The 15,496-nt window shown below is 48.8% G+C and overlaps 1 protein-coding gene across 4 annotated transcripts in view; it reads right to left on the bottom strand.

Moving 5' to 3' along the window:
• Positions 1-11,044, bottom strand: part of PEMT (phosphatidylethanolamine N-methyltransferase) — a 92,453-nt gene extending 81,409 nt beyond the window's left edge. Inside the window, exons 1-4 of one of the 4 annotated variants that reach the window (XM_074965105.1) lie at positions 10,797-11,044; positions 8,464-8,624; positions 7,608-7,671; positions 3,946-4,053 (exon numbers count right to left, since the gene is read on the bottom strand). In XM_074965105.1, coding sequence (XP_074821206.1) covers positions 3,946-4,038 — 93 coding nt within the window. In that variant the 5' untranslated portion in view covers positions 4,039-4,053; positions 7,608-7,671; positions 8,464-8,624; positions 10,797-11,044. Of the gene's footprint in view, positions 1-3,945; positions 4,054-7,607; positions 7,672-8,463; positions 8,643-10,796 lie in introns of those variants that run through there. The other 3 variants (XM_074965103.1, XM_074965102.1, XM_074965104.1) reach the window with 3 other exon arrangements.
• Between the last annotated feature and the right edge of the window lie 4,452 nt (positions 11,045-15,496).

Genomic DNA, 15,496 nt, shown 5'->3' with positions numbered 1-15,496 from the left:
ACTTATAGCAGGCCTGAACTGAGTCCAAAGTGCTCCTAAACTTGCCAGGCAAGTCTTTTGAGCACTATCGTCCCAGGCTAGGATTTTCAAAGCAGCCTAAGGAAGCTAGTGGCCCAACTCCCCCTGGAAGTCAGTAGGAGTTGGGTGCCTTAGGCCTCCATTGAAAATCTCAGCCTAAGCATTCAGTTATCATAGCAACAACTACTACAGAAAACCCTCAGACAGGTCACGTTCCCAGACAGAATACACTGTGATAACTCACAGGAGCATTAGTTACTGGATATTATTGCCCAGAAATAAGCAAGCACAATACTTAAACCCCATCTCATGGCAACACTGAGTATGTAGTGCCTGGCGAGGTGAAAGTACATGGATATATGTAGAGACTGGAGCGTGGGCAGTCAGGCCTAGCGGACGGAACAGGGTTGGAACCCAGGAAACAAAGTCAGAGTCAGAACCTGAGCTAGGGTCAGGCTGATGCCAAGAGTCAGGGCTGCGGTCAGGGTCAGGAGTCATGCCAAAGGTTGAGCCAGAATCAGGAACCAGAGGGCAGTGCTGGGTCAGACAGCAATGCCAGAGGTCAAACAGGAGTCAGGGAACAGTAGCAGGGTCAAACCAGAGCCAGGAGCCAGGAGTCAGGGGCCAGTATAGCAGCAGATCCAGAGTCCACTCAGAGGCACAGGAAGTTGTCTGAGCAGCTATCTGGCTTAATTAGTGCCTCTGGGCCAATTGGTGGGGCTGGAGCCTCTGATGGGCCAGAGTTCTGCTAGCCCCCTTCCCTGCTGGTGCCAGAGAGCTGTCAGTTAGCGGTGATAGTCTGGGTACCACTTGGGGACCCCCCAGAGCTGGATTCGAGACCTGCAATCCCTCATGATACATTCCAGAGCAGCATTAGCAGCGAGCAGAGAAGTGTAAATCAGCTGGCCATCTGCAGCAGCGCGGTAGATAGTAACAGTCCCATCAGATCCTCTGCACCCGAAGAAATACCCAATGCCACTTTAAAAATGATAAACACAAACCTATGTCTGGCTCCTTTTTATGGCTCCATCCTCAGCCCTCCCCCTGCCACCAGAAAGAGACTCTCCACATTTTGCCTGCAGTACCACCTACTGGTGAAGACAAAGTGCTTCAATTGTTAGAACGGACCCAGAAAAAGCACTTTGAAGTTTCTGCTGGTACATCTCCTCTCTCTTTTCTTTAAGAGCAGACAAGCTGGTGACACAAAACTGGGTTAGTTCTTTAGCCATCCCTCAAGGCATTCACAAACATTCCAAGAGTCAGAAATCCAAACCCTCAGGAACCCTAGCCCGCAAACTCAGAAACAAAACAAGAGCATGGAGTATTTTTCCCTCCTTTTTAAATGAGGTTTTCCCCTAGAGTTCATGTTTTCAGAACAGACCAGCGTCTGAATTTGGGGGGGAGTTATGCTAAATAATGATTCCAATAAGGAATTCACCTGGCATCTTCATTTTAGAGGTACAGACACAACTAGACTCTTTAATGAATGACCTGAAAAATTAGGGAACTTCATGCTGAAAATAAGGCTCCTTTAGGGCAGCTCAAGTTGGGCATCCAAAAATCAGGGCACCTAAAAATCACTGGTCACGTTTGAAAACCTTGGGCCAAAATTCCACTTTGAGTCCGATTTCCATTAATGCTTCCAAGACAGAAGCATCCTCCACTGACTTCGATGGAGCTACAATAATTTGTATTAGCTGAGGATTTGCCCCTAGATGTACCCAGGGAGAAAGAGTAGTCAAGGCACATGGCTTATAGTCAGACATGGGTTCTAGTCCCTACTCTGCACAGACTTGCCCTGTGACCTTCTAAATGAGGGATATTAATAATACCTCCCTATCTGATAAGGGTGTTGTGAAATTAAAATTGATTAATGCCTATTAAGAGCTTTGTGATCCTGGGATGGACAGTGCTTATCACACCGCGGGTGCCACCGGGCATAACACGACAGCAGCTACCAATGTTGGTTTCATGCATTCAGCCATGCCCGGGATCCATAAGCACTGAGTTGTGGCCTATGCAAAAACCGATTTGCTGGACTTCAGGAGATGACAGAAAGCGTGTTTACTTGGTTTAGCCTTTCATTGATTGTTTTTGTTTCTTTAATGCCCCATGACTTGATTGTCAGCATATTTTTGGCAGCAGCAGCAGGTGACTTATCTAACAAATCATCCTGGGTGGCTAATGCAGTTTATGTTTTTATATTTGTAACTATTAGTGCCTGGCTGCCATGGTGATAGGTGCTGTATAAAGGACTGAATAATGTTTATCATTTCTTCTTGCTCACCTCCTGCTATGCACCTCACAAGTCCCACTCCTAACTCCCCTCTCCATCCTTCTCTTCACACCTTCTGGGTTGTCTTTACACTTGGCACTGCCTCCCACTCCTCAGCAGTGAGCAGCCTTCCTTCCCTTCATTTCCCTCGGAAAATGCTCTGCTGCAAAAGCCTTGATCTTCACCACCTCCCAACTGATCCTCCGGCCAGCGTGTCTTATACCTACCTCTACTGAACGGTCTGCATCTGATCCAGGGCCCAATCCTGCAGCCCTTACTAATGTGAGCCATCCCATTGAAGTTAATTCAGGAGTTTTAAGGAATAACGGAACAGGGCCTTTGATTTAAGGAACTCAAGACAGGGACTGTGTCTTCTTTGTATAGAGCCAGTGTACAATAAACAGGGACAAAAGGAGATGCCAGATACTTCCGAGTTGTAAGGCATTATGGCAAATCTGCATCTCAAGGTATTAGAAGTGGTGCTAATCTTTTTCTAAAGAGGGATCGTGCCAACTTCCTAAGTAGCCCTTTTCGCAGTAATTCAGCAGGAAACGCAATTGCTAAAGGATCATAGCAGCTGCAAACAGAACACGGTCCCTGGGCTTCCAAATTCCATGGCATTCAATGACGTTAATTTCACTTAGTCAAAAGGCGCCACATTCTGTTCTCTGTTTTGCAGACAATCAATCTGGAGTGGCTGTGCCAAAGTCAGGGAGTTATTCTCCAGTTGCACACCAATGTAACAGACACAATCTAGCTCCGGCAGGCTTAGGAGAGGAAGCATTTTTGAAGTAACAAGAACACAGTGAAGATAAATCCTTCCTGCATTTCCTCTTCTGTTTGGCCTCCTGTGGAGAAGAAGTGTACGCCATGGCCTAAGCAGCCTGCAGCAGAGCCAGGTGGGCAGACAGCGAGACCTAGATCCTGCCACTTGCTACAGGGGGTGTAAGGCTGTAGCACAAGTGCAAGCAGAAGCAACACACAGGCCCATGTAAGGACAGCAACCTCCAGTCTGACAGGTAGTGAGTTTCAAGCCACTCTCCCTTATTCACACCCTTAAGGGAGAAAAAGAGAGTCGGGGGCTGAAAATCCTCCAGGCTTCTACTAAGGGGGAAAAAGACGCCAACTGCCAGGTGGAATCAGAGACTATACGACCAGTCAGGAAACCAGGCCAAACACGGTCACTGCCCCAGATGGCATCCAAAATGAACAACCAAGTTAATATCTATCGGCTTGGGAATGGATAGCACCTAAGTTCCCTCTAAGCTGTGCAGCAGCCTATCAAGGGCCACGGCAATGAGAAGCACCTCTTCCCCAGGCGTGGAGCTGCCAAGGCAGGGAGAGGCACCTGTCCCCGGGTGCTGCTGCGGCGAGAGAGGGCTGGGGGGAGTCCTCTCTCCTCGCTGCAGCCCCAGGGCACCCTACACCCCAAACTCCTCATCCTCCCCCCCCACCAGAGCCCACACCCCCAGCCGGAGTCCTCACCCCCCACTCACACCCCAACCCTCTGCCCCAGCCTGGAGCCCCCTCCCATATTCCGAACCCCTCGGCTTCACCCCCTCCACACATGACCTCCATATTGGTGCACATCACAAAATTCATCCCACACATGCCTGAGAAAAGTTAGAGGGAACATTGGACAGCACACTTACCACGTTCCAGAAAAGCGGGTTAAAAGCAATGCAAAGGACAGCAGCAGCAAAGGTGGAATCGGTCATTTTGACATAGCCGAGCAGCAGTGTCATGGCTGAGGAATCAACCTGCGGGAAAGGAACAAAGTCAGCAGGGGCATCCGTCTCGCATGGTCACGAGCTATCTTCTAGATTGCGTCTTTTAGAAGGCTGAATACAGGCCCATGGGAAGGGTAAATCAGATTCTTCCAGCAACTGAGTCTACTGCAATATATTCCTGCCATATAAATGTCTGTAGTCCTATCGCTGTGCATTCTGGTCCCATGAGCTCCCACAAGCTAAGCAGGGTTGCAGTGGGTCAGTACTTGGACTGGAGACCTCCAATGGACATTGAAGGAAATGTACAGATCAGTAGAAGGCACCTCCGGGAGGCTGGGGGCACTAAAGGATGCTGTGCTGTTAGAAGCACCAACAAAAGAGATAAAGTTGAAATCATGAAGAACCCACAGCTTGATTTATTTAGGTAAAAGGGGCCCATTATCGCCAGTGTCCTGCTGAAATCGGGACTCTGACGTCGCATTCTAGATTCCCTCCCGAGCGTCAGCTGGATATCGTATTCTTCTTCACTTCCTGTCCTAAACTGTGGCGAAGCATTACTGTGCCATGTGTAACCCCAGAACTGGCTTCAGTGGCATTGGTGGACGAATCCTTTTGCTGCCCCCAAGGGATGTTGAAAAGGTATGCAAAGTGCTTTGTGGTGTTAGGATGCTAGGTACTAAATATGGACCGCGTGTGACCCTAATACCGAGCCTCCTGCCCCTGACTGGATTACTGAGTGCTTCTGAGAGCCAGACCAGCAGAAGTTGCAAGCGCTCAGAGACAAGGGCATCAACCACTTCCATCCTGTCATAGCATCATAGAATATCAGGGTTGGAAGGGACCTCAGGAGGCTCAGGCTCAAAGCAGGGCCAATCTCCAATTTTTGCCCCAGATCCCTAAATGGCCCCCTCAAGGATTGAACTCACAACCCTGGGTTTAGTAGGCCAATACTCAAACCACTGAGCTATCCCTCCCCACTGTAGATTTCTCATCTGTGATTCAGACACAACTAAACGTGTTTAAGGGGGAGGGGTGGTATTTGGTTATGCACCACAAGGGTGTGTCGTGCGGGAAATCCAAATATATGTTTCTGAGCTAAATAAAAGGGGATGGTATTTCCTAGTGCCTCAGCTCACTACCAGGGAGGAAAGGTGGTCTTGTGGTTAAAGCTGGACTGAGACTCCAGAGATTTGGGCTCAGTTCCCAGTTCTGCCACAGACTTCCTGTGTGACCTGGTAGTTACTACCCCAACTCCAGCCCTCAGGTTTTCCTTCTGTGAAGTGGGCTACCTGCCTCTTCGGGTGTCTGGAGAATAAATTCATCCATGTTTGCGAGTGAAGCGGATCAGGATCTTTTGAGCAAGACATTTTTCATCAAAAAAAAAAAAAAAAAAAAAAAAAGGAGGGGGGGAGGCCTTTTTTGAAAAAGAAAATTGTCAATATTGTCAATTTTTCTGTAAAAACCTCTTCCTACCTTTATTCCCCCTTCCCAATTTTTTTTAATTGAAAACAGCTCAATTTGGGGGTTAGCAAAACCAAAACATTCTGCAAACCACTTTGAAAAACAGTTCAGAACAAAAAAAAAAAACCCACAAAATGGGTCAGTTTCAAACAGTTCTGAAGCTAAGACCACTTCAAGCCGTCAAAGGTTTTCACTTTTTGAACCACTCTGTTGGTGAGGCATTCAGATACTATGGTGAAGGAGGGGGCCACACAAAGACTAAATGGGAGCTCCAACTGCAGTCTGATTCTCAGAGCCCACATCTCAGATCCCACCGTGCAAGTAATACCAATATTTAAAAGAGAGCAATGACTGACTGCAAGAGGCCTCTTCCCTGAAGGGTACCCAGTGCACTAAGCATGAAATAGCTTCATCTTGCACACACAGAGAAAGGAGCTCACTTACACTCCCGACCATCTCGTGGGTCCTCTGAATTATCTGGAATTGCAGTGCGATTCGGGAAGAGCTGGGCCATTAGATCAGATGCAATTTATTTACAGCTCAACCCTGTTTTTGCAAGGCAAAAGGGCCGCAGAGAACTGAATTCTCTCAAACCTCGGGAATCCATTCCCGCATTGTGCTCTTTCAGCAGCAACCTGTCCGTGCTTTTCGCTTTAAAGCGAGAATTACACAAGCTATTTCACAGGGCGTCTTTCAGATGCTTTACAATCACAGACAAATGGGGAATTACTGAATCCAGAAGGAGGCCGCAAGGGTTCACTTACAGAGTGTTTCTGAAAATTACAGTGCTTGGAAAGAGCTACAGTAGGGTGACCAGATATCAAATGTGAAAAATCGACATGGGGTGGGGGTAACAAGTGCCTATATAAGACAAAGCCCCGAATATCAGGACTGTCCCTATAAAATCAGGACATCTGGTCACCCAAAGCTACAGGAATAGCTCACACAAGGCCTGATCCTGCCCTTCCTTGCCCAGACAGAACTCCCAACGGAGGCTCAGGCCTATACTGGATACCAAGACCTACCTAATATCCATCCCCTATTCTCCATTCCCACTGCAACCCTTCTATCGTGCCTTGACTCACACCATCCGCCAGGCTTCTGTGCCTCTAATGTCTCCCTCCACACCCCCAGCCTCTACAAAATGCTGCGAGTAAACCCATCTTCCTCTCTCTGGTCGCACAGCCATATTCCTCTCCCCTATATCAGCTAGGCCTCGCCTTTCACGCCATGTTCCAACATCTCATGGTCACATTCCAGGCACCAGGCCTGCTCCATTACTGCCGACACGTCTTCCTTCCTCCTAACTCCTACCAGCAAGCTGCACTCCATGTCAACCACCATCTGCTACTCCTCTCCAAGCCTCCCTGCTGCCCCCAAAAAGGTCGGATCCATAGGACCAGAACCTGCAGAGCCTGGGACAACTGGCGTTCCCGCATCACCGCCGGAGGCCATGCAGAGCCACACCCAAGGAGCACTGTGGAAGTTAGGCACCCCAGGCAGTGCTGCCCAAAGGATCAGAGCAACAGCACCCTCTGGCCTTCTGATTGGCCCATGTTCTCTATTTAACTCTGGAGGCCAGCCCCAGGAAGTTGTCTGGGTAACCATGAAGAGGTCTAGCTTGCTAGGATTCCACACCTCCGATCTCCAACCCGAGCCTGACTCGGACCCAGACCCTTTCCTATCAATCCTAGCTCTACGGATTACTGTACGGTGGCCAGGTGCCCAGTTTTCCACCTGAAAGTCCAGTCAAAAAGGGGACCTGACAGTGTCCAGTCAGATCTACTGATCGGACACCCAAAGCCCGGTTACTGCGAGTGGGGGGAGGCGCCAGGTCATCACCTTCACCAGCCCCTACTCAGCCAGGGCCACTTCATCAGGTGGCTGCAGCTCCCAGCCCTGGTTCCACAGGCAAGTCCCTCCTGACCCGGGCAGAGCAGGAGGAAAGGGAAAAGCAGGGAGTGATGGGGGCAGAGAGGGGTAGGGCCCTGAGGCGGGGAAGGGGTGGGTCCTCGGGGGGAAAAGGCAGGGCAGGGAAGGTTCTAGCACTCCTGCTGGAGTGTCCGGTTTTTAAATATTACCAAGTTGGCAACCCTAGATTACTGTGATCCCTGCTGGCTGACCTTGTGGCGGTCCTTGACTTGTGGACACGAGGCTAGACCAGTCCTCCTTTCAGTCAAGTGTCTCCTTAAAAGACAAGGATTCTCAGCATTAACCAATGGTCCGTCTTCTAATAATCCAGTGCACAACATGTCCGGACTGTATGGTCTGTACCTAATTTAAATTCTAAGCCCTGAGGGGCAAGGACAGGGACTTCCTCTCCCCCCCATTTCATACAGCACTGAGCACCCCGTCAGTACCTGACAAGCAACATCCGGGCTTGTTGACCTATTAACTCATTGTCAGTAACATCATTAATAGGAGGCTGAATTTCTTTTCTCCTCCAGAACCCATCAAATTCACTGCCGCCAGCATGAAACAGATTTGGCTGTGCTTTTGCAGGCCAAGGGGGGAAACTCATTCATAGACTCATAGATATTAAGGTCAGAAGGGATCATTATGATCATCTAGTCTGACTTCCTGCACAATGCAGGCCACAGAATCTCACCACCCACTCCTGCAATAAACCTCTCACCTATGTCTGAGCTATTAAAGTCCTCAAATCATGGTTTAAAGACTTCAAATAGCAGAGAATCCTCCAGCAAGTGACCCATGCCCCATGCTGCAGAGGAAGGCAAAAAAACCCCAGGGCCTCTTCCAATCTGCCCTGGAGGAAAATTCCTTCTCGACCCCAAATATGGCAATCAGCTGAACCCTGAGCATGTGGGCAAGATTCACGAGCCAGATACTCAGGAAAGAATTCTCTGTCATAACTCAGATCCCTCCCCTTCTAACATTCCATCACAGGCCATTGGGCCTATTTACCATGAATAGTTAAAGATCAATTAATTGCCAAAATCATGTGTTACCCCATCATACCTTCTCCTCCATAAACTTATTGAGCTTAATCTTGAAGCCAGATAGGTCTTTTGCCCCCACTGCTTCCCTTGGAAGGCTGTTCCAGAACTTCACTCCTCTGATGGTTAGAAACCTTCGTCTAATTTCAAGTCATTAGGACGGTGTCTCTCCAAGGGGTTGTACTGTTATGAAATTAAAACAAACGCAGCACAATCTGAACTCGGCACCACATCAGTCACTAAGTAACTGTATGGGTAAGACAAGAAAGACTCATGTCAGCAAAAGGGCTGTTCACTTTCCTCCTAAAGATAGCAACAGAAATCATAGTCACTGCGGGATTTGCAAAGGGGCGCTCTAAAAACGGGGGATAGAAGAGATGAAACAGGGCCTAGATTATACTATGGCTCTGCCCAAAGGCCTGGATCAAGACCACGGCCCTGTTGTGTTAGGTGCTGTACAGACACAGGCCCTGATCCAGCATCAGGCCGTGCATTGTACAAAGAGAGGGAGCACTCTTGCAATGGGTCACTGCATAGATGTCAGTGAGGCTGCCCGAAGACTCAGTAGTCCATCCATTGTAGGATCATGGCCCTAGAGGTAGACATGGTCCCTGCCTTGATGAATTTACAATTTAAAAAGGCAAATATCATAGAGAGGATAGGGGAAGAGGATCACATTTTTGCACACGCGCTATTCTTTATTTCGTTTAGTAATTACACAGATAAGTAACAGCTTTCCCCAGTTGCTCCTCAGCCAAGCCACTGGATAATTTTTTGTAAACATTATGCTGGGAGTCACACTTCAGTTATAGGAGTGCTGGAAAAACCAGGTACGCTAAGTGGAGTGGATTCTCAGTGCCCATCTAAAGCGGCTTGCTCAGACTCTGATTCTACTCCCATTGGGCTCGACCGTCTAAGACAATAGTACCTAAAATATACACAGTGGACCACACTGAGCCCTGGAATAGATGGATGTACCTCCACTGAAGTTAAGGGAGTTCCACCTGCTTTACACGAGGGCTTCGTCTGACCGAATATATCCAGGTAAATATTGAAACTAGCACCCTAAAAGGTCACTGAAATAAAGGGTGAAATAGTATGTCACTAGCTTTGTAGGCAATGAAAATACCACAACTACTCACAGATATATCTATGCACAGGGAAGAACTAAATATACCCTGGAGATTTCTTCCAACGCAAATAAATATGAAAGCAGACACACAGTTTTCTAAAGCCGGAGTGTAGCATTCACCAGACGCACATTGGTTTGTTTTCAGCATAGTTTGACGAAGTAACATATGGTTTGTGTGACACAGCGCTCCTGCTTTCACATTTTTGCTCATCTTTACAACAATCCACGTTACAGCATGCCCGTCTGCAGCAATACGGGGTTCCGACTACCGAGAGCCCCAAATAACACTCACCGAAGTCAGCAGGACTGGAGAGTGCTCAGCAGCTCACAAGCAGGAGGATGGCCTATAACAGCTGAGAAAACAACCTCCCCCTCCTCCCTGCTTTGATTCTCAATACGGAGCAAAGCAGCTGCAAGAATTACAATGTAAACACAAGACACAACACTCTGCCAACTTGTGGTCAGATCATTTTAGGAATGTTCACTCCTCCTAAATCACTGACATTTGCAATAACACAGGAGTGGGGTGAGGTGAGGGACTAAGAGCAGTGCTTCCATACAAATTGTTATTAAACTCTGCAGAAGGACTTCTGAAAGAGACAAAAAATACCTTGGCTATTAATGGCTTAGTTGTAACTGCCAGTACACTGATAGCAAAAGCAAATGATGTGAGGTCAACATAACCCCAAAGCAGCAGCTAATGACAGATAAAGGCCCTTTCCCTCCACCGCCTCCCACTAAAGCCAAGCTGGTCCCGAGCTGGTCCCTAGCCCTGCACCAATTTCAAAGGAATAACAGGCAGGGGGAAGAGGGGGAGGAGAAGATATTTATCAGTGCAGCTCTGCACAGAACATAAGAATGCTGATGGATGACAATATTTTTGTATGTTAGTGTCAGGTCATAACTATGATTCCTACGGTCAGATTCTGTTGTGCAAAACAGTCTGGTTAACACTGCTGCCTCACACAGAACTGCCCCTGATTTTACCTATTTATCCCTAAATCAGGAAGTACAAACTGAAATCCACTGACAAACTAACTGCCTGACCCCACCCCTGGGTGTGTGTGTCAATGTTACAGACCAGGGAAGCTAGTTAATGCACACGATTAGCTGCTCTCTAAGCCCTAGATTTAAATCCTAGCGAATGAAAGCACGCCTCATGCTTCCCCCACCACACACACAAAACCACTGCACAAATGAACAGCAAAATTTGCAACCAATACCTTGCTATAATCCAAATTACTCAGTCCTCCACAGCAGTCCAAGTGGGATGGCAAAGCACCACCTGCCAGCATTCAAAGTTCAGCTTATCTCCTAAACTGACCAGCCCCTGAGCCTTTTATAACCTGTGTGGACACAAGCCATCCCCAGGCTGGGGGTGAGGGGCATTCAGTGGAACCTCTGGACGCCCTCACCCCCTGATCAGCTGTGACAGCCCTTCCCCCCAGCAAGCACCCAGCCCTGCTTCCTGGTTATCGCTTTAAACCCTGCCAGGGCATTCTGGGAAGTGTAGTTTCCTCCACCCAGGCTTCCCAGCGGCTTCTCTGCAGAGAACTACAAGGCCCAGAGGACGCAGGGTGGCTGAGTGCTTCGCAAAAGCCTCCAGGCTCAGAGCAGCATGTTGCAGTGAGCTGAGCTCGAGCCAGTTCTCCCCTGGGTTGGAGCCACTGGCCCCAGGGAGTCAGGCCAGGGCGGGATGGAAATTAAGTTGGGAATCACTGACCTTTTTTAGTGGGGTGCCACCTTCTGCCGGCCGGAGGGGTTTGGTGGGGCCGACTCGGTGGGGCTCTGGCAAGGCAAGGCTGCGCTGGACTTCGCCCTGTGGTTAGGCAGTTGTCCAGTGGCGTGGCGGTCACGACCAGTGCCAGGGAGGAGGGGGCAGATCGATAGGTCCTTCCCAAAGTCTGCAGCCAAGCCGGGCCTTTCATCCCTCTTTATCAGTGTCAGCTCAGGACAGGGACCGTGCCTCCGAACGTGCCTGCGTGGCCCCTAGTCCAACGGGGCCGATCCTGATTGGTGCCCTTCCGCAACACAAGACGGTTGATCCTGTGAGGGGACCACCCCTCTCCTCTGGTATTGATTTCAAGGGTTGCTGTGGTTGGTTCTCAGCCCCTCCCAGGCTGCGGCCGGGGCCTGATCTGGTGGTTTTATAGGCAGGGCCAGAGTTATGTTTTGCAAGACCCCATGCACAGTGAGAAGAGCAGGGTCCTATCCATCTCCCAACAGAGCAGCACAAACCTCCCTCCAAGCCCCCGCACTATCCTTAGGCTGAGGTGGGGGGAACCTGTTATAGGTGGTGCCATGCCAGTTTCCTTGCACCTAACAAGACACCGAAGAGCTTTGATTTGTGTAAGAGTTGTATTTATACATGACGTTCCTGCATGGGCTGGGGAAAGTCAGGGCAGAAAAGCTAGGGTTGAAGGGAGCCAAGGCTGCAGGAGTGGGAAGCCACCACAAAAGGGCTGGAGCTCGCGTGCAAGGGAAGCCAGACAAACATCCAGGGCTGTAGAGCAGCGGGGGGAAGCCCTCCAAAATTCCAAATTTGCAGACATAGCTAAATGGCACAGCACAGAGCTGGACACCTGCAAGTGGATCCTTGCACTGTGCAGAGCCCAGCTGAGACAGTGGGGGGCTGGGCTCGGCTCCTGGAGCTGCCTTCTATACCCAGGGACTCCATGCTCCAACCTCATACATCCAGGGCCCCTAGGGACAGAGGGCAGCCTCGCCCAGCCCCCCCACTACCTCAGAGTCCTACAGCTCATCCCCTCTGGGCTATGTAACATTCCTCCCTGAAAATAAAGACAATCTGTTCCTAACGACACTGAACACAGAAGCAAGGAGACCCACCCCAAACTAATAGCCCTATTCAGACCTGCAATATATACAGCCATAGCATAATCCCTGCACTTCCAGACAGAGTCTGCGTGTCCATTAGGCAGGCTCAAGCCAGTCAGAGATGCCTTTTCTTTAATTTATGGCAATGCCTACAAGCTATATTTAGCATTCGCTTCGGAATCAGAAGCATCAGCAAACACATACAGCGTTCCATCTGGCACAATGCGAGCTAGTGACAAAAACCTATTTTATTACGGATAAAATTCAGATCCACCAAGTCTCAGCTATTTTAAGGAAGATTCATTCATTTTTTGTATATTCCCGCTACTATCTATGGCATTTTGGCTAAAGACAGCTGGGTATAGTTCCCTGAGCCCACCAGTTCTGCTTCTGAAGAAGTCACATCGCCAACAGTGATCAGATCGGGTGGGACTCATGCACTCAAAGTCTCTGGTTGCCCCTTCAATTTCTAAAGAATTTAAGTTTTTACTTAATAAAAAGTTTAGCCCTTATAGTTAAAAAAGAAACCTGAATTTGACTAGAATCATTGCTGTCTGCCTGAGTCTGCAGAGTGACAGGCTGAAACCATACACACGTATATAGATATACTCTAAATTGGATGTTCACTCTGAAGCCTAATGGTGATCATTGGAATGTCAACATTGTTAGCTGTTTCACTGTGAATTCTTTCAACAGAAACATTCAGCTACTCTGAATTGTAAGCGAAATTTAGGGTTGTGGTCGCAGCTTGAGTAGAGACCCACCAATATATCCCCCTCCACTGGTTGCTACAAAGGAAGCGCCTCTCCCCGCACACAAGCGGGGAAGCGTTAGGAAAGACTGTAGGAAAAGAAGCCCCCAAAACCATGAAGGACACACCACCACATGAACTGGCAGCATCAGTGCTCTTAACAGTCTAGGGAAGGCTGGGAATCCTCTACCAGGAGGAAAAATGGAGGTTTATGAATCAGTGCCCCATCCATAGCCAGCCAAAAGGAAGTCGTGTTTGGCATTCTAAAGGCATATACAACAGTGGGCATTATGTAAAGACGACCCTAGCTGATGAGGAGCCTGACTGCAACTTGTGCTGTCACATCAGACTCCTTAGCCGCTACTGACACAAGAGTGATGAAAAATATTTTATAAAACAGTGACACTGTCAGGAACCCACAGTTACCGCCACCACAGTCATCACAAGAGACAGCACCCGCGACCTTCGGCTCTGAAAACACAGACCCTCTTGCTTGGATCAGTATGGTTCTCCAATAGCTATAGAAACATTCTGACTTGTACCACTTCTGGGCACTAGCAGGCAACGTAGACACAAACACTTGGGCACATCTGACTACAGTGGGACACATTGGCCAAGTCAATAGTTCTACATGATATCAGGATGCCATGGATGGGGATGAGGCATTGGCTTCATCCAAGGATACACATGAGGATCCAATGCCTGGACACTATGGTGATGTGGATGCAACATAAGAATAAGAACCTGAACAGAATAACCTCACTGCTCATCTAGTACTGCTCACGTGTATGCTGCCAGTCGGACTCTGCCCCAAGAGGTATGAGGTTCTCAAGTTCTAGTAGGTGATAGAACCACTTAGCACCACTTTGCTGCCCTGTGCCAACCAGCCAGAGCCCTCATGGCTCACATGGGCATTCAGTGCTAGGTACAGGGAGAGGTGAAAGGACACCATAGGGGGAGATCCCTGCAGTAGTCCTTTTAGTAGCCCAGATTCCTGGAGAGGAAATGGGATCCAGTGTGTGGGGCACAATACTGGAAGTCAGGAGACCTGAGATTTAGTCCTAGCTCTGCCACTGACCTCTTCTGTGACCTTGGGCAAGTCACTTCACTTCTGTTTCCCCATCTCGTTTTGTCCAAGTTGCTCCTTTTGGACCTGGGCGGCTAGTCAAAGTTCAGGGCCCTGGGATGTTCCAGCTGGGTGTAGAAATTGATGACATCTGTTTTTTTCTTTAATGCCATCTTGTTTAAAGTCCTGCTTCTCCGCCCGCAGGAGGAACCAGGAACCAAAGGACCAGTTTCCTAGCTTACAGCCCCAAGTCTCTTTAGCCAACAACCCAAATGGTGTCTCTAGCTTTTTCCAGGGTCGCACGGTAGTCACAGGGTATTGCTTGGCTTTCGGGCCTTTTTCCTCTGCCTCCCTCTCAGTTCCTAACTTCTGCCTTTTCACACACAGAGAACTCACACAATACTCAGCAAAAACTTAAGCCTTCTGCCCACTCAGTCCAAACATCTGGGTGGGTTCAAAAGCTCTTTTTTTCTTGGGGTCAGGTGGTGATGGGATGGGGAGCTTCTGATTAACTCATCTGGAAAGTTATGTTAATTGAAGGGTGTGTTCGCACCCAATCTCAATGAGGTTTTAACACCACATAAGGTTTCACAGTCTGTTTAGATAGAAAGATCTTCATGTAGGAACTGCCTAGTGGCTGTGTGTGTGCACATGTACAGCACCTAGCACAATGGGGGACCTGATCTTGCTTGGGGCCCTTTAGACACTACTAGAATACAAATAATAATGATGGGCCTGATCCAAAGCTCATTACAGTCAGGGAGACTCTCACTGATTTCAATGGGCTATAGAGCAGGCTGTAGGAGAGAGGTGTGGGCTGGGATAGATGTCCACCCAAATGGATCATCTCCAGCAGGTTCAGGCCTTTAATCCCGCTAGTTGGATAATTCCTCACAGCGAATGGCAGTGATGCTTGTGCTGAGTATATAATTAGCACCCCTATAATTTCTGAAGCAGAGATGTGAGAGCAGATGAGAGGATGTTGTTTATTTTGCAGTCCCAGCACCTGGGTCCTTGTGATGGTGGGGGAAAATGAAATGAGAGTCAACAGAACCAGTGGGGAAGGCTGATTGTAACCCTATTCCCTCCTTTACTGGAATGGAGTTTTTTTGAAGCAGAAACCCCTGCAACAAATGCAGCATGTCCCTGACCTCTGAATGTCCTTCAGTCTTGGCCTGCCTGGCTGACAGGCAGGAAATAAGTGCTGGTTCTGGAGATGTGTATGCCCACCCCATCCTGAGCCAGTGGGTGGGGAGCTGAACTGACAGGGT

Source organism: Natator depressus, chromosome 10 (genome assembly GCF_965152275.1).
Source record: "Natator depressus isolate rNatDep1 chromosome 10, rNatDep2.hap1, whole genome shotgun sequence".
NCBI classification, from domain to species: domain Eukaryota; kingdom Metazoa; phylum Chordata; order Testudines; family Cheloniidae; genus Natator; species Natator depressus.
This window is presented reverse-complemented; position numbering and strand designations above follow the sequence as displayed.